General features: G+C 43.4%; 1 protein-coding gene across 2 annotated transcripts in view; it reads left to right on the top strand.

Annotated features, from left to right (window-relative positions):
- nlgn2a (neuroligin 2a) overlaps window positions 1-27,750 on the top strand; it is a 66,347-nt gene that overhangs the window by 16,592 nt on the left and 22,005 nt on the right. The window contains exons 2-3 of one of the 2 annotated variants that reach the window (XM_086055205.1): window positions 6,513-7,216; window positions 17,218-17,271. In XM_086055205.1, coding sequence (XP_085911331.1) covers window positions 6,754-7,216; window positions 17,218-17,271 — 517 coding nt within the window. In that variant the 5' untranslated portion in view covers window positions 6,513-6,753. The remainder of the gene's footprint in view (window positions 1-6,512; window positions 7,217-17,217; window positions 17,272-27,750) is intronic. The other variant, XM_086055214.1, reaches the window with a different exon arrangement.

The following is a 27,750-nucleotide window of genomic DNA, read 5'->3' as shown; positions in this document are numbered from 1 at the left end:
GTTATCTATGGGTCAAACAATAACACCCTGACACCCTAACCCTGTATATAATACACACCCGTGAATAATACGCAACCACGCCCCAAAGCAACCTTAAGTAGTCATTTTTTTTTCTCTCTGTACCCGTGTATAATACGGTTTCCTGATTTGCTGGTGTCCATACTGTATCATAACATCTGGTCGCATTGTGTGCAAGTGCATGTTTTTAATGCGCCCGTAACGCAGTCTCACTATCACTTTAAAACATGATGGTTGAAAGTTGCCCTCTTTTTGACTGTTTTGGTCAAGCTCCACTTGCGCCTCTCCTGTTTTGAAGAGAGCGCCAGGACGGTGTACGGAGACGGGAAAAAAAATCCTTTGGGTTTATTTATTTTGAGAATAAAACATCAGTTGCACATGATTAAACTGTGTTAAAGAAGTCAATCCAAACATTTTCTTTTCCACGGATATGTTTATATAGGCCCACTAGTTGAAACAAGGCATTCTAATGAATATTGCGTTTGTGGAATATGAATTAAGCAGCAAATCAACTGTTTTAACGAGCATGCCAAACGTTGGCAACAGATGCCGTCGAATACAGTGTCAGCATAATAAAGTTGTTTTTTTTAGCGCCCTTAATCAGAGATTGAACATTATTTCCGGACGGCGTTGTGTCGTTAAAGTCGGTAGCAAGTAGCAACAGTTTGTGACAGCAATGCCTCCGAGTCCGAAAAACAAGTCAAGTCCGCCGTTACGCCGCGACACGCTGCCGGGAACAACTTCAAAATAAAAGTTATACTAAGGCATTGATGTCTGTATATTATTTGGTTGGGTAAGGTTTATTTTGACGTTGGCCTTCCTACCGCGTTGCTGTTGTGCCTCGCTACTGTCTACGCACTAGTAAACGTTAACTAAGTGTATATACTTTTTGTCTTATTAACACCCGTGTTATAAGAGAACCCTCAACCGATGCAGGATCATTTGTTGTGGGAAAAATATGCGTATTATGCACGGGATTTTACGGTAACAGTTAACAGTCATACAATTCTTAATCTGTGAAAAATGATCAATATTAATGCTGTACCGATTCCTGTTCTGCACCAACCATCTTAGCTTGTCATTTATTTTTTTTAAATGCCACTGATGTCACAGCTGGCATCTGTTCCGTGTGTATTTGTGCACGTTGGTGTGTGCGCGTGCGTGTGTGTGAGACTTTCATTCTCCTCTGGAGCATGAGAAGGAGATGATGCTCGCCGCCACCCTCGCCGGCCACACTTCCACTCACATAAAGCAGTCAATTCGTCAGAGACGTCAGGGGTGCTAACGAACACCCGACCTCTTGTGTGAAGAGATTTTTACAGGCGTGATATAAAAGTGTGTGTTTGTTCGGCATTGTAGAGGTGCTAAATTTAAATTAAGACCAGAGAGCTTAATCCAAACGCAGTATATGGGGGTGGGGTGCGAGGCTAGGGGGTCTCATCTTCAGCCGTCTGTGCAATGGACCGGCCTATTTGACAGCCTGCCCTGTCACAGCGGCTGCAGCTGTCGCCATGGCGACCGGGTCAGCCGAGTTAATTGTTCTCAGTGATGGTCCATCTCTCTCTCGCTCGCGCGCGCGCGCGCACAGAGTCATCCATGGTTAGCCCGCTAAGCACAATTTTAACCTTTTAATCGGTGACCCAGCGCACACAGTTCCGCCAGAATGTCATCGGACTCCCTCTTTATCCATGCAGAAGCAACCCAGCGTGGATGCATTGCATATGTGTATCCATGGTGAAGTCTCAGTCTTAGAGAGGCGGTGACTAATGTCAGGCAGCCTCCGTGCTAATTAAAGTCTGCTCACACATTAATTACGGCCAACTGCAGCATTCGGGGCCCTAATTGACTACGAGATGACGCGTCCAACCTTTGCTTGGCTCAAATGATTTGATCTTCAATCAAGTAATTGCAGCACTTCCTGCTGGTTGGCCGTTTGTTGGTATTGTGACTACGCATCACGTTCTAATAAGGATTTAATTGGTGGTATCGGGTCAGGGCACGTGATTTTTTTTCTTTGAATTGAAAAGCAAAACAAATATGGTATTTTTCGACTCTTTGACTGTATATATTGGATACGTAGTTTGAGAAGCGTTATGCTGACAGGGAAAGTCACTTGAGCATTACAATCTTACCATTGAAGCCTTTCGCAAACCTGAAGTCGCTACAGGAAGGATTCTCATTCGTTTGTCTTTATTTTTTTATATGCTTCGTTTTAGTTGAGATTTAGCATCTGTTTTAGTTTTTTTTTTTTTTTTTTTAATGTATGGATGTCGAGTGCCAGATAAAAAATAAATAAATAAAAAGGTCACTAATGCCCCTTTCCCACTGAGGCGTGAAAATACGCATTCACGTCAGCGTTTGCCAGGCAGTTTGCAAAACATTCGCCAGACGTTAGGCAACCGTTTTAGTGTTTTTTTTCTTGTCGCAAGTAAATTTTGAACGGTACAAGTGAACGTCTGGCAACTGCCTTGTTCGCCGCTCAGTCTGATAGGGGCTTAAGTATTGAGTAGTAAAGTCAAAGAAAATTTAATTCTCAAACAACTGTTTGACGTTCCTTCTTCTGTACGGACAGGCAACAATACCGAAATTAACACATTTAAAAAGAACCGCGAAAAAACTCATGTATGATATTAACAAAAACGAAAACTAAGGACATTTTCACTACAATTTAGATTTGATTTTGTGAAAAAAATGATATTTCAATTTTAGTTGTAGTTTTTGAGTTCATAGTTTTTTATCAGTCGTGGTAGCAGACCTAGCGCGATGTGGTTTGTCAAGAAAAAAATCCCGTTTCGAGAAACTCGGAGTAAGGCGTCGGCCAGAACGCTACTCAAACAGGCGCTAACAAACTTCTTGCCGGCGGCAATTTTGCAACGCTGCTCTCATGTCAGTTCCAAGCCACGGGCAAGGGAATAAAATCGTCTTTACGAATGATACCAGTAACAAAATAGAAAAAAGAAAGTGTCTTATGACTTTTGGGACACATTGTATTCTTTTATAGAGTCGTCATTTCTTGCGACAAAAACAAGAAAAACGCGAATCCAGACAGGTCAGGGGGGAAAAAAAAACTCTACTAATTTGGCAAAACAAACGAGCACCCTCGCGACTGTAAAACACATCATGCGAGCGATACGAAAACGAGGACTTGATGTGCCTTTGAGCAAGCTCGCCAGATGCTGCTGAGCTTGGCGGCTGTTGGGGGAGAAAGAGAGGAAGGGGGGAGAGGGGGAGGGAGAGGCTGGGCTAAACAGCAGGAGACTCAAAATGTTGTGTTATTAACGTTGTGGAGTTGGCCAACTGGCTTGCATTGCCTTGAGGTGTGGATGGTGCAGTAATTGGGAAGAGAAGGCAACGCCTCGTTAACCCCGAAATGGAATATATCCTCAGTCAAGAGGAGGCTGGCCTCTAATTATAGATGCAAAATAATGTATTTTATAAAAACCTTTTTTCTGCCTGTCTGCCCAAAAAAAGTATTGAACAGAGTAGTAGTAACATAATCAAATAGAATATAAATAATTTTACAGTTGTGATTTTATGCTGCAGTTCAATTCATTCTGCTTCTGCTGTGCCCGCCTAGACCACCAGGAGGCAGTATAACAATCGCCACTGACTATGCCATGCCATTTTTAGTTCAGAATGAAGACATGTAAATGTCCGTTGTTTAAATGGTTACAACACTGCCAGCATCAATGCTAATTGTTAGCCCATCAATGATGTTTTCCTATTGTTAGCATTAAGCTAGTGGATGCGAGGAAATGCGTGGAGGAGGAGCCAAAAGTAGGAGGCAGCGAGGGAGGGAGTAGGAGGGAGCTGATTGGGCTAACACCAGGGACTGGGATGACAAGCGCAGGTGGACTCAACAACCTAACGAGAGACAGACAAAGGAACACAAGGGAAAACATGAAACTAAAGTCAAAAACCAAACTCAAAAGACAGACAGAGTACAAATACTTAGTAGTGATTTTTTTAGGCCGATGCGGATTCCGATATTTGGCAGAATAAAACTCTGATAACCGATTAATCGGTCGATTAATTTTAAACACATACAATGAATAAAATAATTTTAAAAAATACAATAAAAATAATATTCGGGGAGGTCCCTTAATGCTTATAACAAGAAATATATGAATTACAGTTAGGACATTTGACTGTTTGACAATACTTTGTCCTTCAGTATTTCTTTAACTTTAGAGAGAGAGAGAGAAAAACTGGCAAAATTCGTCTCGTTTATTTATTTATTTTTTTGCGAAAGATTTTAGGGAGAATCTTTGAATGTCATTTTTACCTTATGTCGTAAAAGCGTTAATGTGGGGCTGAAATGGGCTGATTTTTGCAGATTTTACAAGAGATAATATCAGCCAGCCGATTAATCGGTTGGGCCCCATTTAGTGTATTTAGTGTTCTCATGCTATGCTTTTTCAGGTATTTGTACTTGTCATGAGTATTCATTTTCTGCGAACGTTTTACTTTTACTCCTTACATTCGAAAATGGGTGCTCTCTGCTCCTGACTTTGCCAAAATAGACTTGTCGCTTTTTCAAACATCCACGGGTGACATGGAGGTTTCACCTTAGCACGGGCTGGTTTCCATGGTGACGTTTTGAATAAAAATCCCAAAACATGTTACACATTCGCAGCCAGGTGGCAATAAAATCATTACACGGTGCAATTTATTGTGTTGCACGCCATCACCCGGAGGCAGCACTGCGACGGCAGGGGTCGGCAAAAGGTCAATCAAAGGTGCATTTCATCCAATTAACTTTTCTGAGGTTTTTTGTGGACATATTTTAGAGTGAGCAATCCCCCTTTGGAATCTTTCCTGTCAGGTTTGGCCCCAAAAGCTGGGGTCTCAGGTCCGCCATCTTTGTCCCTGCATCCCAGCCTCATCAATCACTTACGCGAGCCCACTGTGAGCACGCAAGCTGGCTCAATTATGCCTGTTAAATTGCGCCAGTTTACATCGAAAGCCTCAGTTGCAACCTGCAAGTCTGGAGTAAGAACTCGCAATGTATTAACAAATATAGCACTCACAACACTTTTTCTTTTGTATATGTCTTCTCTATTGTGTCTTCTTTCTGCGTGTTCGTCTGAGGGGGGGAATGCGGAGAGAAACAAAAGCAGGTGCTGCAGATGCATTTAGGCTGAACGCATTGTACCAAAAGAACACCACGGGCTTTGAGCTTCAATGAGCCCAAAACTTTTTTTTTTTTTTTTCTTACAGGCAGGATTACACTCTGTGTATACACGAGAAATATAATACAAAAATGAATGAGCCACCCGAGTGGGTGAGAGGCTTTGAATTATTTGCCATCCAGCCTCAGTGCAAGGGATGGCCGAGCGTAATCGGGCCCATACCGGCCTTATTTTAAGGCATCGAGTACTCGTGAGGGCTGCCGATACGAGCCACCGATACTCAAGGCAAACATAATCCGACATCGAGTAAGTCCTCCTCAGCAGTAGTTGACGCTGTACTGCGGCAGTTCGACGCATCTGCAAATCGTTCTCTACATCAGAAAGGACAGTTCTTTCTTTTGTTGACAATTTCCCGTCGTTGCGTCGAATGAAGTTGTACATGTCAAAAATACTCGAGGCGTCTGTGAGTACTCAAAGAGTGATTACCCGCGAAAAAAAAAAAAGTGGTCTCGAGATTCCCTGCTCAGGACGTTTAACTTTTAAATGCAAAATGTTCGACTGGCAGTGGGAAATAGGCGGAGGGGACAGAAGACGGCGGCATTAAAGTTGCTCCGGCGGGTTCGGGTGATGCAATTATGCATTTAATGGCAACTTTAAATTGGGCAATTACAGCCGGACGATAAAGCAAAGAGAGAGCGTCGCAATTGGAAAAGAGCTCTCGCCCCGCGTAATCACCGCGAATGGCTGTTCCCGGCATGCCGCGCCGTTACGTAACCAGCCAACAATGTTATTATGACACTGTAATCTCTTCCTTGCATTTGTGACGGGCTGTGTCGCATGAGGATTTGCACCGAAGATTACATGAATGGATGTGCAGCTCCCGAGGCGCTCGTTTGCGTGCGCTCGTGCGCGCGTGTTGCTACAAACAAAAGCGGCCTAAAGCGCCCTCCTTATCATTTACCGTCGATCTCACCTCGGCCAGTGACGGGTTGAAAATGGTCACCGTCTTTTTGTGTTGTGTTTACTTTTGGGTGGCTTAAAAATAGTCCGGCCCTCATGCAGGTTACGCCGGGACGAGTTTAAATGAGTCCAAATTAGGGCTGTGGCGCATGAAGCACGTGCGGGCGGCAGAGTGAACTCGCCTCAGCAGGAGGTTCCCCGGGTCACATGACACGATACCGATGGCCGGATTTATTTTCGGCCCTTGCTAAGTCATCGCGGTGCTGTGCACCGAAAAGGATTCCCCTTAAATGAACCCGGTTGACTTAAGCAGGTCTCCTTCAGGGTCCGTTTCAGATCTCAGCTAATCGCTCTCTTTTTTTTTTTTTTTTTTTTTTTTCTCTTCATGGTCTTGTGTCTCAGTGCAGGTGCAGACGTCGATGAAATCTCCAGGACGGGGCACAGAGGGATGGAACGTAACAGAACCACGGCCGGGGAAGCGACTGGGACAGCCTCGGCTCCGATTCACCACTGACCTGCCACCCGCACAGAGGCCCGCCCTCCGAATCCCTGCGCGCCCTCCACATGACCTTCACGGGGCTCTGCTCGTCGTTTTAGTCATTCACCTTTGGACGACTGCGTTTTGATTATTCCATAAGCAGCCATGCGCGTATTTGTACGTGAAAGTGAGCGAAAACGACAAAGGTCCCTCATGGCAGACTGGTGCATGCAGCTGGGCCTCGCCCTCCTCTTAAATGTGGCCTCCGGTCAAAAAGCGGAGCCCTCCAAGCAGCCCGTGGTCACCACCAACTACGGCAAGCTCCGAGGGATCAAGAAGGACCTGAACAACGAGATCCTGGGCCCGGTGGAGCAGTACCTGGGCGTGCCGTACGCCACCGCGCCCATCGGCGACCGCCGCTTTCAGCCGCCCGAAGCGCCGGGCTCGTGGCAGGAGATCCGCAACGCCACCCAGTTTGCCCCCGTGTGCCCCCAAAACGTGCACGGGGTGCTGCCCGAGATCATGCTGCCTGTGTGGTTCACGGACAACCTGGACGTAGCGGCCGGCTACATCCAGAACCAGAGCGAGGACTGCCTCTATCTCAACGTCTACGTGCCCACGGAGGATGGTGAGTGCTGGGCTGCTGGGTGGGAGGGGCGAGGGGTTAAGGGGGGGGACTGACTCTGTGCTAAGCCCGCCCCCCCCCGGCAGTCGGTCCAATCACCGTTCGTACACGCGCGCGGCCCTTGAATGTTTTTGAAATGACTGCCAAGCTGCGATTGGCCAATCACTCTTGAAGGGGAGGGGCTTAGCAAATTGTCATGAATGAATGACATTTCTTATTGCTCACGTTAAGGGTTTTTTTTTTTTTTTTCTTTTTTTTTGTATCACGTGTGCTTCTTACAAGAACTGTGGTACCTTGAGATACAAGGAAAATAACTTACTGATATCAACATGTTTTCATTCAGCTCCACAACCAGGTCGGAATGACCCCTCTCTACTCAGGGTTCTCATGACTTAATTTGAACATATATTCCCGCCTTCTGGGGTCATTGACCCCAAACCAAACAAATGTTTCATATTTTCCTTCTGTCCCAAAATGAGAAGATGGTCGCTGTCATATCTGATTGGTGTCCAACATGGTGGTTTTTCTTAAGATGGAGTTCTGACAATGTGTTGCTGACCTGGCATACGTCACATGTCCTGGGTGGGCGTCATCCTTGTTGCAAAACCGGCTCCTTCCTTGACTGCAACTTTTTTTTTCTTTTCTTTTTTTTTAGAAAATCCTGATATTTTTTTTCTTTCTCTTTTTGGGAGCTGGCATCTGTGAATGACATTCCCGTTCATTTTAATTGGAGCAATTGATTAAATTGAGTTCGGAGCTTGGTCAGAGGATGCATTAAACTTGTAAGTCAAGGTACCACTGTATGTGGACAAAACTATTGAGATCATACCGAATCAACGAATCAATCATGGGATGGAGTAGACCTCTTGAATCTTCTTCATCCTTGTCATGAATTTTTTTGCTTGAACAATTTGGGGAAGGTCCTTTTCTGTCTGCTTTCACTTTAAAAAAAAAAAGTTCATCAAAGCTCACCTTTCAACCCGTCAATGTTCACCAACACTGTTTTTTTTTTTTTTTTTTTTTTTTTTTGAAATCTACGTACCTGTAGCATAAGTGTGTGAGAAACATTTCCGTTTTGTCTGTGATAGGAAGAGTCGGCATCTCTTTATTTGTGAGTGCAGACCTTCTCTCTGAACATTAACACACCTGCGGTACTCGCCTGCACTTTTTTCCCCTTCACAGATCACAGAAAAGTCTCTTTAAAAAAAAAAAAAAAAAATATTGTGTCATAAATGATACGTATTATTAAGTGTCACGTTCTCATATTTGTATTCATGCTGTTTTGAACGTGACTTCTAACGGCGGGAGACTGCCAATCTCGCTTCCTTCCTTGGAAGAAGATAACGTCAGGAACCTATTAGGACCTCATGTGGGTTCAGAAGAGCAGAGTGGGAAGCTTTCCTCATAAATCATAGCGGGCGCTGTTCATCCGGCTCCTGCAGAGTCACGCTGGATCGATGGGATGGAGGCGTCGGCGTGTGGGGGTGGGGGTGGGGGGGTGGGATGGTCTGCGTTGGGGGTTAGTCGTTCCCAGCTAGCCTGGAGCACGCAGACAATGTGCATGCTTCACTCCGCGCATTCTCCTTCCATTAGCGCACAGGACTTGAACTGCACTAGAGACCGCTACGAAGTCGGGAAAAACAACAAAAAGGCTGACGAGTGCGGTGATACACATTTTACTGAATGCCCATATTTGTAAATAGATTGTTTGGCCATCAAAAACCCCTTTCTCAGTCTCGTTTTTTGTTGTGTCGTAGTTGAGAGGTTTTGGTGCGTACGGAGCCACGGAACACACTTTTTCTGTGTGTCTTGAAAGATCAAATTCTGCTTCGGAAACGGCTGGCAGTGAATGAATGAATTAGTTCTTCCTGATTGAGCGTTTGGTGGCAGTTCTGCCAGGCGACGCTCCGGCACGTCGACTCCTCATCCCGGCCTCGTTAGCGCCGGGCTTCCTGGGCGTGGTTGCCGCCTGTGCGCTCATAATTATTCCATCCGCAGCGCCATCCATCTCCGTGCGTCAAACCCAGATTGCGCGCGCACACACACACACACACGCACGCACGCACACACACACACACACCTGGCAATCTTGCAATAGTTCAATTTCCTTTCTGGATCCGTCGGGAGCAGCTCGATGCTAACGCGGTAACGGAGGCCCGTGGCTGCGCTGATGCTGCTGCGACGTTGGCACGGAGATATACCGATAAGTGAGAAGAAAAGAAGGAGGGGGGGGGGGTATACAAATACGTGAATAATGGCAGAAGGGGGTGTCAGCCTACCGCAATAAAATGTGATATATGACTGCCCCCCCTAAAAAATCCCTTTTTATTGTTGGGCTCATCTCTTTCCCTTCTCTTGCCAGCCACAGTTGCTTCCCAAAAAGGAACAAAAATGCACAAAAAGCATTTCTATGTTTGTGTGGGAGAGCGAGCGTGTGCGTTTTCCAGCCAAATCAAGGGGCAAATGAATAGCGTTTTGCCCGGTCGACAATTTGATTAATTGCAGAAATAAAGCCACTAACCGTCCCCTCGCCTTGAGAACTTTGTTCACTGAGACTTCATTTAGTGGTGAGAGACCTTCTCATTTCCCGTGTGTCTTCCAGCATAATGCCAGACACGGCTTCCTAATCCTCCTCTCATCCATTTAACTCTTGAGTTTTTTCTTGGAGATAGAACCCAATCAAGCTTGGAGAGAAACTTACCTTTTACTAGTGGACTTCATTGGAACATTAGCGAACAGCTTGATTGGTTCTGTGTTTCTGGCTCGGGGCCTGGTTTAGGGCGACCCAAGTTGATTGGAAGAAACTGGACCCTTCTTTTTTTTTTGGAAGATTCATCCAGAAGACGTCGTCAGTTCTAAATTCAAAAATTTCTACCGAACAAACATGTAAACATCTTCTCCACTCCTTGAGTGACTGTGATTGACTTGGCCATGGCTTAACCCATTAAGGACGGACACGCATAACCGCGTTTCTACCACTAGAGCCGGGAGCGCTGTTGCGTCCTTTTACCTTTAAACCCGGGAGAGCGGATACGTCTTTTTCTTTTTTAAATCAAATACTCGGTCTCTTAACCAATTTACTGCATCAGAATATGCATACACGTGACGGTGTCGCGAGACCGCAGAGAATGTCCCGGAATTTTTTCGAGCCGTAGTAGCGGATGCCGTCGATCACGGGAGCTCTGAAATAAGTAACGGCAGTGATATAGACGATGTGCTTGTGGACTTTGAACCAATATATCCAGTCGAACGTGATATATGGTTAAGTTGTAGACGATGACGATATTGATGTCTTTGTAACATAATAGAGGATGATAATTAAAATTTTAAAATAGTGCTTCTCTTGTACTGATACTTTATTTTTACATCTTCGATTGAAACAGAAAAGATGAATAAACCCGGGCCTGTGTGAAAGCCACGTCTAAATTCTCTAATTCTTTTGGAATTAAATTTCTATCTGCTACAGGGGCTGAGATATCAACTATTTTGTAGATGTTGAATTTCTGGGAGAACCTCAGGTTTAAGAGGGTGATTCTATAGTCGCCCTTCAGTTTTGGGGAGATGTTGAGCCAGGCGCTTTAGGCCTTATTGGCTTAATATTTCTCTACTTTGCCTCCAGAAAGTCTTTGGTAGGTTTTGCATTCTGAATTCTTTGGGGTCATTGTCCATTTGCACTGTGTCTCACTGCCCAAAGAGTTGTCAACTCAACACACAAGTAAACTCAACTTTATTTATAGAGCAACCACAGTTGTACACAGTGTTGTACATAAAATAAAAATCGGACCCAAAAATAGTTAAAAAGGCACTTCAATGAAATTAATAACATAAAAACAGTAAACACACTAAAACAATGACGTGTCTCAGGCTGAATCGAAAGCCAAAGAATTAAAATGTGTTGTAAGACGAGTTTTAAAGCTGGACAGACAAGAGGGCTTGCCTAACGTTTAACGGCAGGTCATCCTAAAGGGAGGAACCGGCACAGGAAAAAACTCAATCTCTTCTGAGGCCCTGCTTAGTCTTTGGAACCTTCAGTAGTGTCTGTTCTGCTAACCAGATTTGAAGAATCTTAAAATGAATTCTAAAATGTACAGGGAGCCAGTGAAGGGAGGCCAGAATTGTTGTTATGTGCTCCCTCCGACGAGCTCCAGGTAGGAGGCGAGCGGCAGCATTTTGGACCAAATGGACACGAGGAGTGGCTGACACCAAAACGATGCGCATCACAGTAGTCCAGCCGAGATGTAATGAAGACTTGGATTACTGTTGCCAATTGCTGTTGTGAAAGGAGAGGCTTGACTTTTGCCAGATGCCTATGATTAAAAAAAAAAAAAGCTGGATTTAACAATTCCTCGGTCCAATTTAAAAATTTAAAACCCAAATTTGAGACTGTTGTCTTTAGCTAAAACGCCAGGAGGCCCCAGTCAATGCGTTGAGATGTACAAGGGCCACTGGGACCAAACACCTTAACTTTTGCCTTCTTTTTGTTAAAGTTCAAGAAGTTTTGTGCCATCCAGGCTTTGATTTTCTCCAGACAGGACAAAAGTGGAAAGCACTTTTTTTGCTTCGCGGAAGATATATCTTTCATAAATCATAGCAGTGAAATCAAATGCCATGCTTTCTTAAGATGGAACCGAGGGGCAGCAAATACAACGAAAACAGCAGGGGCCCCGAAATTGAACCCTGTTGAACACCATCTGCCGGTTGGTGTCAGGCATCAAATACCGCACGCATTTTGCCTCCCCACGAAGTTAGCGAAGCTCAGTTGCCATTATTTTTGGCAAGCAAGGTCGCGGGGGTGAAGGTTGATGTACATACCCATAGGTGGGCCTTTGTCCTGCATGTGACTCGATGCGCGTAATCCCTCCCGTTGTCATGTGCCTCTGCCGTCGTCCCCTCACAACTTCCCATCCGCCGATGAATGAGCAATGGAGACAGTAATAGGACTTTGCTTGCTCATTTCAATGATCCATTTAGGCTCGGCGAAGTGAATTGACTTTTCAACGGCACTTAAATAATCACACAATCTGCGAGCGAGTCTGATTTAAGTGTGGGGTGCAAGAAGTATCTCTGATTGCGTTCTATTAAAGATCAGAGGAGTGTTAGCACCATGTCGCACGCTCCATTTATCCCAGTGACTGAACGTATCTCCTTAAAACGACATTTCAGGTATAGATTTATGAGAATAGTAATGCTCGGGTTTGATCGAGTCTGCTCGAGAGGCATTGGTTTCAAAAATGGGTTTATTATTGTGACTGTCGTTTGCATTGGTGTCAAACACTTTCAATAAACGCTAGCATTATTATCTTTGTCAAGACGGAATTTGTCATGCAGGTCTTGTGTTCCATCTCATTAAGATGGTGCAGGTGTCGTTCCGAGCTGCCAGGTCAGCGGTTTTCAAGCAAGTGCAGTCGGCCATCTTGTTGCGGTCTGTTGACTCAGCATGCACAGAGAAATGAATGAAATTGGACAAAAGAAAAGTTTATTGTGACGCTTTCAAGTCCTTCTATCGTCGCTGTCCTGTGAAAAACACTTGTGTCCAATTTTGCAAGCATTTTTAATTTTCACGTGAATGTGATGTCTGTAACGCGGAAACACCATTCGCGTAAAATTAAGAAAATTGAAAAAAATGGACATTCGTGATTTTCACAGGACAGCGACGATATGCAACCTTGAGTGGGAAACAAATCCCCAAATCCTGCTATAAAAAAGACTTTTGAGCATTTATTGCATATCCTTGATATTCAACTCAAGGTCTCTATAGTACGCTCTTTGTCCTCACTAGTAAGTGTGAGTGTGTGTATGACACTCTTTTTTTTAAATTTATTTATATATGTATTTTTTTTTATTTTTGCGGCAGCTCAAATTATAAAACAGCAAAATAATAGTGAGAAGGGGCTTTTGCTAGTAAAAATAATTTATTTACAGATATTCAACTGAGAAAACATAGGTAGCTTTCTTACATGGCCTTCGTCGTTCACTCCATGAACGATCAACCTTTCTCACTCGCAGCACACATTTTCAACTATGTACTGCAACACATTTTCTGTTTGTCCCATGCCTGCGCTGTTTGTTCACAGTTAAGATGGGCGAGATCCTCCTACATGCCTACCCATTGAAAAATGTACTTAATGCCCAGTGTATACATTACAGGTTGGTGGCAGTCACTGATTAGATTCCAGCTGACAAATATGCACATCCCAGGCAGTGAATGAGTTAATTTCCATCTTAAGATCCATGTACCTGTATGTGTACGCCTGTGCACAGTTTTGCCTCACTGGTAACATGTAGTTCCCTTACGAGCATGCCATAGTTATTCTAGGAGTGAGGACAAAGAGCGGACTAGTACGTGGACCTCAAACTGCATATCAAGAATATCAAATAAATGCTTAAGCAGCCTTCCGCATCGAGCAGCCCTCAAGATATTCTAAGAGTGGCACACACTGTAGTCACAGCCCAATGAGCTACTGTATATTATGGGATGCTGCTCTGCTCTGCTGTACATATACCACTACTATTTCACACTCTACGGGCACCTCAAAGGGCCAGCTCTTCTTCCCTTCAGGCTTTCTGAAGCTGAGCATGTCACTTGCAGTGAATGCAAATTGCCCCCCCCCCACCCCTCCCCCCAACCCCCTTCCGCTTCCACCGCCAACCCTCCCTCCCTTACCTCCTTCCTGCTCACGTACCCACACACACAAATAGCCCGTACCTCCCACAGTGCTCAACGCGGGGGAGCCTGTGAATCATTTAAACACACATTTCAGCACCACAGATAGCGCCGACCCATATACAGTACAGTACATGCGCATACACACCTTGCACAGATGCGCGCTCACACACAAAAATATATATCTATATATATCTATATATAGATATATATCAAAAAATATACCGTCATCACGATAATGTAATACGCACATCACAAAGACGTACAAAATAAGCTGGTATGGTGGTCTGGTAGGTCATGCTTTTTTTCTAACTTTGACCAATCAGATACAACTTTAAATGCTTATCGTCATCCAATAGCTGAACGGTATGTAGGGATAGAGGTAGGGGTATTACTAACTCTAAATAACTTAACGTAAACTAAAATTCAGAGAAAAAAAGATATATATATATAAAATACATACATACATATAGGATAAATGTTGTTTTTTTTCACACACTGTTGCCTGTTGCTATCTCCACTTGTGGCTTTGTTATACATCAAGTGCCAAAAGTACAGGCGTGGCACCTATTTGGGATGAGAGAACACAAAGCATCTGTGAGAACGACTCAGTATGATGTCTTCAAAGCCCACACAGAGAACGCAAACATCCTTTTGGAATTTCAATGCCTTTATAAAAACCTTTCACCCAGAAGCGAGCTACAAGAAATCACTGCAAAGTGAATGGAATGCGTGTGTGTGGGGGTGGGGGGGGGGGCATTATTCATTATGAAGACGTAAATGCAAGTGCTTACTCGTGGGAGTGAACAGACCAAATAAAGTTGTCCAGCTATTGGATTATTTTGGTCCACTTTATGAGAAATGTCTACGCTCAACTCTTATTATTGCTTTCAGTATACCTCCTCCTCGGTCCAAACTGTCCAAATTTGGGTCAATCCCACTGGGAAATGAAGGAACAAAAATGCTCCTAATTTTTGCGGTATAGCATCTGGGCACAAAGGAAATATCATGAACTATATCGTGTTTTACCTCCGCCGATTAAATATGTGAATATAATATTACATATTTGTTATGTGGAGAGAGTGAATCATCTTCCTCCATTGAAATGAATGGAAAATGCCATTGTTCTGTTTTGGGTGCCTGCAAGGGATCCTATTTGTAGTCAGATTTGGCACCGGTGAAAGCGTGAATACCTAATCCGACAAATGTGTGTTTGTGTGTGTTCAGTGTGCGCCGGGCTCCATGGGTAGAAAATGGCTTTAACCTTCACGCCTACTTGATGATTACCACTCTGTAAATGTCATTCCGTCGGCTTCCCCGTCACTCGGCGCGTCTCCCTTGTTTGCTTCTCGTTCACACCCGGTTTCACATGACATGGCCGCCAACATCATCTGTTTACATTTTGGCTTTTTTTTTTTTTTTCTCCTCATTTTACCCGGCCTGTCCAGGATTTTGACCTCCTGTCTCCTCTCTGTCCTGAAGCAGATAGTCATCGATCGCGGCGGTGTCATCTACTTATTTTATAGGCTGAATACCTGCACGACTTAACATTTTTCCGACACAGATTCGACCCAAATTCTAATGGGCTTATGTTGTGAAATTGGTCTTGGCGGGTTTTGCATAATCCTGCAGATAGACAGGCAAAGCTAGAGGGCATCATTCCATTAAATCCATTGTAAGGAAAAAGACAAGACAAAGCAGTTTATCACTCTATTAAACGGATTTGCCCCCCAATTGAAAGGTGCATATTACATTCCATTACAGTGTGGAATCTAAAATGAAAGTTGCATTGAATTGTGTGTTGTGATTTAAAGCTGTATGTATGCGTGTGCAACATGGGGCTTGATGGATAGAAGACCCCCGTAAAACCGCACATGCTTCTTTGACCGGAGTCCATAAAACAGCGTCATCTTCTTCTTTTCTGTTTTTTTTTTTTTTTTTTTTTCTTCCCACTGCTCGCCGTCTCAGCCGCTTATTGCGATGTCACTCAAACGCCACCAAGGGCTCTTCTTGTCGACGTGTCACCAAACCAGTGTGAATGCTGCTGGATTTAACGACCGACTCATTGTGCTGCATAACCCCCCTTTTGCAAAGAAAAATGGTAGCCAACAAATAGCTAAACCGTTTTCAAAATAAACCCTGAGCTTATGAATGTTTTAAAATTACAATTGTCATGCATATGTTCTAGTCAATGACATCATGTATATCACTATGTATATCTATTGTATGTATGTAGTATATGAGTATATAGTATATGAGTGTACTATATATATATATATATATATATATATATATATATATATATATATATATGTATATATATAAAGAGCTGAACCACCACCACCAACACCTCAAAAAGAGGAACCGCTGAGTTAGTCCACATAGCGATGAAACATACGGCGATGTGTGTATACACAAAAGTGTCAAAAATGCTGCACACACGCACTCAGTCATTTGCCGTCATATTAGTACGTCCAATAAACACTTGGTTTTCTTGGTACCTTTCTTCCCGAAAGCAGCCAGTAGGCAGGCAGGGATCAAATTAACTTTTTTTTTTTTTTCTTCTCTTTTTCACCTGCGCCCCTCAATCAGCCGCTCTTGTTGTGTTATGTAATTATTGACTGACTCTGTGAATAATGACAGCGTTCCCCCGCAGACGTGGCTTTTTTTTTCCCCCCCGAACACGGGTATAACCGCGACAGACATATTGCCCAACAGCGCAGCAGTGTAATTGAAGGTTGTTGTTTGTTGGGTTGACCGTGTGGCACTATGGCGGACTAATTGAGTATTGTTTTGGTCTTTGAGGATGTACTTTCACCGCTTAATTAGCAGCTGTGTGATTTAAATGGGGGGGGTTCGAATCAGCTAATTTTCTGCTACAGATCTTTTATTTTTTGGGGGTAGGGAACGGTTTCCTTTTTTTTAAATGGGTGTTAGAAAGTGTTAGAAGCACCTCAGCTAGTAGACCCACTCACTCCGATGCAAAGGCACCAATCAGGGATCCGAGGGGGGGGGGGGGGGGGCTCAAGCACATTTCTCCCGCAGGAGGAGAGAAGCAAAAGAGGAGATGACGACATCATCAGCTTTCTTGATCTTGTGTCTTTTCTTGTGATGAATGTGTCTGTGATGCATTTTGTTTTTGTCCTCTTTTTAAACAACCAAACACAGAGAAAAAAAAAAAAACAACAACTCTTACTGCTTTGTCCTTTTTGCTCTGGCTTCTTTTCTTATTTTTTGGTATTCTTTTTTTGTCTTTTAATTTTTTTAAACGTTTTTTGCCAGTAATCTTTTTTGAATTTTCTCTTTTCTCTTTTTCCCCCCCTTTTTTTCTGAACCCTAGGTCCGCTCACAAAAAAACACGATGAATCTGCAGCCAACCAGCCTCGAGACGAAGGTATTTTTGATGCATGTTTTGCCTTTTTTCTTGTTTTCCAGTCTTTTTTGGGGGTGTGTATGGAAAACACAAACGCACATGCTCAGACACACACAGTCATGCACGCACCCACAGTAACACGTCACAAGGTGACTATGTTCCGCACACATGCCTAAATGTGCTGACTTTGAATTAAAAACCATCGCCAGGATGAACACTCTTCATCCGGAAGTCACTGTGTGTGTTTTCCATCCTCATCACCGCTTCCGAAGCGACCTTGAACGCATCGCGACAGCTTTGCCCCCAAAATGTAGATGAGCCCTTACAATGAGGCACATCATGATTGGGCCTCAATCCCTCAGCTCAAGGGTGAAATTGCTACGGCGTCCACAAATATATCGCCGGCCAATAATATCAGGTTGGTTCAAGGGGGGCATCCAAGGACACTTGTGGCCCCCATTGGAGGATGTTAGTCATTTATCTCCTCGCTGCAGCAGTGGAGCTGATTTTATCATCCCTCTTGTTTCTTGGAGACACTTTTTTTTTTTTTTTTCACTCTCGGGGGTTGTGAGGGGGAATCTTTTTCTTCTTGGGAAAGTTTGAGGCTTTTTCCCGGCCATCAAACTGATACAGAACAGATGAACACCAATTTAAGCCCAAGACTGGACTACATGCGGGGACAGAAGCAGTCATGCCACGGTTACCATGAAAAAGTTACGTAGTTACTTTAGTGATTACTTGATATTAAAATGAAGTGAGATTACAAGTTACTTTATTATTCCACAACAGATGTCAACAGCCCTGCTTTAAGCGGAAGTCAACACAAAAATGTTCTTTACAAGAATATGTTTTATGCAGCCCCACTAGTTAAAACAGGGCATTCCGATGAATATTGTGTTTGTGGAATGTGAGGTAAGCAGTAAAATCCAGCCGTTTTTGTAGATCTCAGGGGGCGGCCATTTTGCTCAGGGCTCAGCTAGCGACCAATCATGGCTCAGCTTCAGAAAACAGGCGAGCTGTTATTGGTCGTTACCTGAGCCCCGAGTAGTTGTGATGTCATTTTCAGTCGAGAGAAAGAGACAAAATGGCCGCCCCCTGATATGGCTAAAAAGGGGTGGGTTTTGCTTCTTAACTCATATTCCTACAAATGCCATTTCAATCCGAATGTCATGTTTAAACTAGTGAAGGCACATGGAACATATTATTACAAAGATTTTTAGGGGGTTGACTCCCACTTTAAAAAACTTGACAACCGGTTTTGACAATACTTACATGGAAGCAGATTTCCAATAGTGATGTTTAAGAATAAAATCATTTTTTTAATTAAACATAAAATAAATATAACCTTTTTTAACTCAAGCAAATGTTGATATCCAAAAAGAGCCTATGAAATTCACTTAACATAATTGGCTACTTGTTTTTATATGGAAAAAATAGTCTTTGTAGACTTCTTTCTCTCTGGATCTTTCTCTATGGGTTTAAATGTGTTGCGATCCATGTCTTTTTTTTAATTTGATGTACTGGTAGTGTTTTTGAAGCTAGATAACACTTTGCCAACAGCACAGCGTGTGCAAGATACCTTTAATATTTTCTTTAGCTGACACAAACTCAAAATAGTGAGTGGATTTCCAGCTTGAAAATGCGAGCCTCTCTGTTTCCTCGGTTGTTATTTTTCACGTGGTCTAAACGTGGCGGATGACGTGATGTCACTCTCCCAGACAAGAATACATATGGTAAAGTCCCACGGGACTTCCCTTCAAGCAGTAAGCGCTGTAGTTTTCCTATATGTGTTCTATAACATATTGCTGTCTGCTGTGTGTCCACATACACGCGTGAGGGAAAACCGTGACTGATAAAGATGTGATTCCTACCCAAGTGTTGTCAAATATCACTCACTGATTCACCCAAGAGGCAGTTAGTGGCACAACCACTTGATAGTGAAGGAATGTTTAGTGGCAGTTTTCTGTGAGCTAATTGTCATCATTGTTAATTTATAGATAGATTTGATAAAATCTTTATTAATTTTACTTTACTTACTAGCAACTTTATTAATCCCCAGTGGGGAAATTCGAGGTGTCCGGTAGGAAGAAGTGCATTCATACATAAGGCACACAGTCAGCCATAATTTAAAAAAATATATATGTAAGGGATTATGACCTTGCAAAGTAGCTGTAGTCAGATTACTTCACTGGACAGAAAATATGATCAGTGTCAGAAGGTTGTTATTGTCATCCACTTTTTTGTTGTTATGAAACCATATCGTGACAATAAACAGACCGTTTGGTGTGGGATTATAAAATGAACAAGAGATATGGTTGTATCCTACATTATTTCAAAATCAATCCAAAGATGGAGCACGAAGAACGCGGGCCAGGTGCAATGTTGGTTATCACGTGGATGTTGATCCCACTCATCAGCTCAACAAGCTCTGTTCACTTGTGACTCTGTCCCCTGCAGCCAATGATTCCTGACTGCGCCTTGAAATGAGCAACCTTATCGAGCTTTAGCAACGGCAAAGCTCGTGCATCCTCCATCCAACGGAAATAATGACAGCCTAGTGAAGTGTGGGAGGTTAGCATTTAGGAATTAATTAAAGTGCAGAAACTAATGACCTACTCCATCTGCTAATCTGCAAACTGTCAACTCGGACTCCCGGAGGCATAGATCCCAACAACATAGAAATCCCCCGGCAAAAATAAATAGGAAATAAAAAGGGTCTTTGATTAATTTGTTTTGCTTTTAATATTGTAAACGAGTTAGCTTCACAGCCTGATTATTTTCTTTGCGAGGGCTCGGCAGGCCCTGGGCGTTGACTCATGCGATGCATGCGTGTGGGCTTTGGATTTTTCCAATAACGACTGCCGGCGATAAGAATATGACGCATGCAACAGAGTTTTAATTACAGTGTGATATTGAGGGTCATTAAGACATGGTTCCATTTCTCATTATAATTATTTGATCAAATCCTGTTAAGCAAGGCAACTTTATTTGTATCACAAGTCTGATCGGTGGCAAATCCATATTGCGTGACGGAGGCAAAGAAATGATGATTAAAACTCAATTACATCAAAAGACGATAATCAGGATAAACATTGGCGCGGGATAAAGATCAAACATAACAGTTTCATAATAGTATATATGTTTACTGAGTGGGTGTTTGTGTGTGTACCTTTTGCACATTGGGATCTTAATGAGGTTTTAAGTGAGCTGCAATTTGCGAAAGCAAGAAGGGGGAGTGTGACAACTAACGCTTTGAAAAAGTAATTTATTGAAAATAACAAACTGAAAGGCTCTTTATCAGCTGATCAAAAGTTCAAGACCATTGCTCAAAAAATTAAAAAAAAAACAAAACCTCTCCAAACCAGAACAAAAAAATTCTCAGTAGGATTCAGTAATGAGTAGCTCTACCCTTCTTGTGAATGACTTCAAAAATAAAACATTTAAAGCGGGATAAAGATCAGCATAACAATTTCATAACAGTATATACTATATGTATACGGTGTGTGTACGACAGAGAGAATTTGTATGTATATATATATATATTAGGCATGGGTTGATAATAGATTCTGACGGTATGATAACCGTGAGCAAAAATGATACGGTAGCCACGGTATTAAAAATGCAGCTCTGAAATTAAATTTTTAGAAATGTTTGGGTAAAAAAAAACAAAAAAAAAAGGTTTTATTCTTCTTCTATTTTAATTCTTCTTCGTAAGCCACAGTGTTCCATCACTGGTGAACTATTTTTAGAATAGACCCGTGGTCTACTTGCGTTGTCCTTGGGGTTTACTTGTACGCACTGGCATCCTTTTTTTTTTCGCACATGAATCAAGAGAGCAAAAAGGCATCCACCATTGCAGTTTCTCTTTCGTCTTGCTCAATCCCTCGTCCTCCGTGTGTAACTGCTCACCCATCCCCTCCCTGCTCATCATGAAAAAAAAAAAAAAAAAACCTTCAAACAGGCGACTCATTTACTCAACTTTGAGAGTAGCCAATCATATTGTGGTCTTGTTTTAAGTCCACCCTGCTCTTTACCTGTGACAGTTATTGAAAGCTTCACTTTTTAAAATCACGGTAAATTGTCAAACCGATAATCGGCCTATGCCTAATATATACACATATATATATATATATATGTGTATATATATATATGTATGTATGTATGTATGAACTGTATGTATGGAATGGTGCTTTTGGTCTTAGTTTCTCCTTGTGTTTGCTCCTGATTGGATAGTAACTGTCGCAGGAGTGTCCCAATTAAGGCAGCATTGTTTCATTGGAGAGGGAGAACTCTATCTGACAGCCTCTCTTAACAGGCAGGCAAGGCTCCCTTTTCAGCTAAATCGAAAATACACGAGAAAGCCGCAATGTGGTCTTTTTTTTTTTTTTTTAAAAAAGCACACTAATCAGCATTTTGAATGCAAATGGACACACTCTACCGCAGCTATACATTAGAGAAATGGTTTCATGCATTCATCCCTGAGAAATTTGCAGACGTCTTGCAATGTTCATAAAAGTGAAGTCCTTGGCACGTTTGAACACACACACCTGCTCTTCCTGGTTCTCTGCCATTTTGGACCTCAGACAGCCGGTTAAAGGTTGGCTAAGGGCACAAGCATGTGGGGAAAGCAGTGACGAGTTGAGGCGCAGGGAGGAAGAGGAGGTTGCGTGAGGACGGTGTCACGCTTCATTGCGTTGTCTGCATGTAGACAGAAGCAAATGAGCAAAGAAAGAGGAAACGTGGTGGTGTGCACCCCCTCATTTCGTGCCAAACCTGCCACTGGTGTAATCCTCACGCCGCTGCCTCCATCTTGCTACGTTAGCACGGTGACAAATCCATTGTGCTGTTTCGATGTTCTTTTGACTGTTTCCAGTCCTCACTTTGCGCTTTAAAAAAAATTGGACTCGTGTTTTTCATGACAGAAAGCGAACAAATAAAATCGTGCATTTATGGGAATAGTCACATGAGAAGTAATGGTGAATGCATATTCATGTCATTTTCCACAAAATCCACATGGGAACCTCTTCCCGGATTGAAATGAACACAGTGAATAATTAAACAGCATTTTCATCCCTCATTATTGACCGATAAGCAACTAGCCAAGATTCTCATTTCCAAGGGAATATTTTCCATTCCGGATGAAAATGAGACCCGAACTCGGCTGTCACGCATACTTAGAAAGCCAGAATCCACGGACGAAATGTTTTGTGCGTTCACAAAAGGAAGCGGGCGGACGTGAAACACTCAGGAGAGGCGCAGCGGGGGTCAACGCGAGTCCCAAGAGGCTTAAGGCTAAAAGAAAGCGACCGAGATGGTACATGCAAGGAAGAGGAGATTACAGCAGGAAAAGAAGCCAGAATGCCTGCGCTTGTGCCGTCTTTGTCTCGGAGGGGCGGGGGGTTGTCGTCCCAAAGCTTGGATCGGCCTCCCCATCCGCTCAATTTGTGGAATTCCGTGAGGAATGAGAGCACCGCGGGAAAAAATAAATAATCTGCCGTCTACAGTGGAGCAGAAATGGAGGGGGGAGGCCGCCAATTAGATTCGAGTGAAAAACAACATAAACAGTGCCTGTATAACGTGAATTCAAAACAGTGGACTTTCTGTGTTTACTGTCAAAGTATTCACCAGTAATTTAGTGACAATTTCCTGCTTGTGTCCCCTTAAATTTTAAGTTGGTAAAGAATAGTTAGCATGGATTCCAGGATATTAATCAAATAACACGACAAAAACATTTAAATAAAATACATCCCTCTCACCAGAGATCAACCAATGATGATGTCATCAGGCAAATGTAAAATCCCATCCGTGGAAGAAACGGTCCCGTTGCTAACAGTTGCAATTGAATGGGCCAGCACCAAGGGCAAATTACGAAAGGCCCTGGGCAAATTACATTGACACGGCAACAAATAGAGGCTGAATTCTGATTGGACAAAAAAAAAACTCACACATTCACGTCTTGCAAGCATTGCAGCCAAGAGGACCACGTCCAGGTGAAGAGAACAGACTGTTGTGCGATATGTGAACACAATTTCTTGGACCAAATAGAGAAATTTAGCAGGGAAGCAGAGTTTGCACCGCTGCTTGTTTGTTCATCTTAAACGAACAAAGACAGGGAGGAGACGAGGCGGCTCCGGAGGCTTCGTAAACAAGCCGATCCGGATCCAGCGCGATGGGAGGCCAGCGAGGAAGAGGCGTAAACACTTGAGGTGCACGAGCACTCGTGTTCTTCAAGGTGTTATTCGGCCTCATCAGAGCGCCACGCTCTCCTTACCTGCTGCTCCATCTCGCCACATCTGCTCCTGCCTTTTTTTTTTTTTAAATAAATCTTTGTTTTGCCACACTTGCGCTTCATGAGGCGAATGCAGCAGCAGTGAAACGAGCACTGCGGTCTGATTAGCGAAAGAGATGAATAAATACCTCAAAATGGAGCATTTTTATGCAATTTGCATTCTCTATTTTTTATAGATGACAATACATATTATTTTTCATTCTTTTTTTTTTTTTTCTTTCTCATTTTATGGGGGCTGCAACAGATTAATTAGCAATTCCAACACATAAACAACTGAACTTAAACGATGAAAAACTCTACACCTACTTTGCAGCCCCTGTATGTATTTTTAGATTGCACGTGCGTATTTGATGTTTAAAGGCTAAGTCAGTTTATATGGCCATTAAACACAGTCACATCCACTTTCCCTTACCTTAGCTGGCAGTGTGTCTGAAAATGCACCCTAGGCGTATCCGCGCACACACGTACACACGCATCTCGGATACAATCAGTCAGGCCCCGTGATCCATTGCGCACTAACGATTGGTCTTTGGGCCAGCGCCGCGGCCTGTGGGCCAGCTCTGCCACCGTGCATCTCATCAGGGCCCATTCATCACCGCACGTCTCGCTCCCCCTCTGCTCCTCCATCACCGTGGCCTCCCATTAACCCGCGTGCATGTGACACCCATCCCGTCGCTGACACACGTGGACGTAACGTTAATCGCAAAATGTTTCGCTTTTCACCCCGCTCGGGAAGTATCGGTCTGATCCCAGCGTGCACTGTCGCTTTTAGAGATGATTCTTAATTTGACCTTTGGACTTTTGAATGTCCGACTGTTCAATATTTCAGCCCTGTTCCCGAACAAGGGACTGAAAGAACAAATTTACAACAGAGTTCTAAGCTGGATGCAGCAGGCAATCATGTTGCAATGGGGCGTGTCCTGTCTAGAATTTATCAATCAATCAATCAATCACATCTTATTTATATAGCACTTTTCATACATAAAAATGCAACTCAAAGTGCTGTAAAACATCCAAAGCAAAACATTAAAAATGTTTTTTTTTTAAATCAGTTCACGCCCTCCCTCCCAACAAACCCAAGACAGATATCCATTAGTACATCAGCACTCATTCACACACACCCACACAAAGTGCACAACCTGATAAAATGTGTTAAAAAGACATGACAAGGCACAGAGAAACCATATGAGGAAAGGGTATGGTAATTTAGTGGGAGTGATCGCTCTTAATTGAGATGTCTCATCAGTACAGCACTAATATTAGTCATTCTATGCAGAGGATAAAGAACATATGACTATCAGAACTGTTTTGCCTGTCTGCGTTGTTGTTGAAGCGCTGGCACGTTAGCAAATTAGCATTATCATTAGGGCTGAAACGGTCCGTGAGTAAATTGAGTACCTCGGTTAAAAAAAATGCTCAAGGCATTTTTTTTCTGCCCCGAGTAACCGCTTATTTGTGTGTACACTGTCAGGAAGAAGTCAAGCTAACCGCAGCAACAATAGTTCATGCTATACATGACAGTAACACGCCGCCAACGCGGTAAGAAGGCCAACTTCAAAATAAAGCTTGCCTTACCAAATAATACATGGACATCAACGCCTTGGTACGCTCATGTTTTGAAGTTGTTCCCGGCAGCCTGTCACGGCGTAACCGCTGACTTGGCTCATCTTCCAGACTGTGTTTGGGGCATTTATTGGCGTCACAAACCGTTGCTACCAACGAGAACAACACAATGTTGTCCTGAAATAATGTTTGATCACTAATTAAGGCCACTAAGAAATGACTCAGTTACGCTGACACTGTATTAGCAGCATTAGCATTAGTAGCACTAGCAGCACTAGCCATCCGAGTAGCGCTAGTAGTGCTAGCAGTGCTAGCAGTGCCGACTGCCATCGCTGAAGTTAATAGACGTAAATGACTCTGCACTCTTTGACGTTGACAGCCTGACACAGTTGCCGTTCCTTCTGATCACTTTTTAATAAATCAGGCTTACTCAAGCGTGATGTTTTGGTTGACAAAATTGCTACTGTGCTTCTGACGTCACTTTGTCTCATAGACCAAAATCTAAGAGGAGAAATGTATCTAAATTCTCGCTCATGTTTCCAGAGAGGAAAACATTGTGCTGCTATGCACAGTTTAAAGTTCCGTTTAAAAATGAGAACCAGTTGGCTGTTCATTATTAAGTGGAAATGTGGTTTTTTTTCAGTAGGATACCCGAAGACAGCAAAATGTAGCCCTAGTTCGCATTAAGCTAGCAGTCTGAACGGCGAGGCTCTGTGCTTGTATCTCAAGACTCTTTGCTCATCAGTCAACAGTCAAGCAGCAGGATGGTGAGGGGAGCAGAAGGTGGCTTCCCGGGGGCCTGTCGGTGGGTGGTGTGCCCAACACGCGTGCAGGCCTAATAGTGCCATTGTCTCCCGTTCTGCTCGAGAGCATCTGGCTCCTCGGGGTACCGGCCTTCTGCCGTTTTGCGCCGTCTCTGCCGCTCTCGTTCAAGTTTGCCGAGCCTCGTTGCCCCGTGTTTACTGTGCTCATTTTGGACCGCTTTCATCTGGAGAAGTTCCAGTTTTCACTGTGCTTTCCATCTGGGTACCCTTAAGTCCCAGGACCATTCCCTGGAACTGCCAGGTTTTTCTGCTATCAAAAAAAGTGAGACCAAGGTAAATCATGTCAAAACTTGTCCTCCCATCAATATAAACTTTAACCTGTACAACTCAATGAATTAAAAGAAATACTATTTTCGAGAGGTGAAGTAAAATTAAACAACTGAGATATGTTTGCAAATGTGTACACACCCTTATAACTGGGGATGTATTCAAAATGCACCAGTCCTACAATTCTAAATCGTGTCGAATTTGGAGTCAGCACACACCTGTTGTCATATAAAGTGCCTCTGATTAACACCAAATAAAGTTCGGTTGTTCTAGTAGGATTTTTTTGTCGTTTTTGTGGGTACGTTTTAGTAAGTAATGATCTGCGGATAGCCTCCACAGCATCAGAGGGATCTCATTGTGAAAATAATCTGTAAAAGGGTACAAAAGAATTTCCGAGGCATTAAATATACAGTACAGCACAAGAAAAAAAATCGCAAATATAAAATAATGTGTTTCACCAAGAGCTTGATGTCCCTTCAAAAATGATGGAAAGATAAGTATAAAAAGTCCAACAGCAACATGGACGCAACAACAGGAATTTTTATTCAGTACTGGAACAGCTGAACTTTATTCTGGGTTTTTAAGAGGCACTTGAAATCGGGGCAAATGTGTGCTGACTCCAATTTAACTTGAGTAGGAACGCCATTTCTCAACACAGCCACAATGTCACTTGTACAACCACATGATCTGAATTGTACAGCGTGCACTCGTGATTTGGCAATGACGACAGTGCGGTGCGGCAATGGCTGCGTACGTGCTTAGCTTGAGCAGCTCGAACACAGCTGCGGGGGAGCCGTCATTCAACGGAGAGGATCAATCCTATCGATTTGCAAACAGGGACTTGGGATGCATTGTTTCCACGGAACAATATGTCACCGTGTCGTGTGAGCCAAAGGGCCTTGTGCAAAGTGGACGCCTCTGCATTGGACCAGTGTAAAGCCCAATGCAAAGAAAAGGCATTTCTGGAATCCTGGCTGTCAATGACGTGAACTCAAGTCAGGTCACCATGGCAACGCCAGCTGATTTCCCCTCCTCATTACAAGCCAATGCAGCATTGAGGCGATGTCTCAACGACGTGATGTTGCTTATGTGAGATGCTTTTGCATCATCGTTCCATTGTTGCGGTCCTGCCAGCGCACCACAATAGCATCCAAGAGGATATGTTTCCTGGAAATGGACCACTGGGGAATTGACCCAGAAAGATGTTGATGTAACTGACTGTCCTTGCGGCTCAGCGCCGGCCGACTGATTGTTGCATTTGTGAGAGAGCCGAGCCGCGAGCCAAGGTGAGGGGAATTATGGAAATGTGGGCTAGAAACACAGCTGGTGATCTGTCATGAGCAAGGACAACAATGGACGCAGGACACCCAACATTTTGATGTTGATAGACATCCCCCCCCACCCCCCACCCCCGCCGCGTCTTCTTCCCATCCTTTGTCTCCCAATGGCAGACGTCATGGCTGATGCCACCTTTTCCTGCCCTGTTGCCGCCTCTATTCTGCTCTCTGCACGTTTGACTCTTTCTGCATTCGCTGGCCTTAAACCGAAAAACGATAA

This window comes from Filicampus tigris, chromosome 2 (genome assembly GCF_054856515.1).
Source record: "Filicampus tigris isolate MCC_2025a chromosome 2, RoL_Ftig_1.0, whole genome shotgun sequence".
In the NCBI taxonomy this organism is placed as follows: Eukaryota; Metazoa; Chordata; class Actinopteri; order Syngnathiformes; family Syngnathidae; genus Filicampus; species Filicampus tigris.
This window is presented reverse-complemented; position numbering and strand designations above follow the sequence as displayed.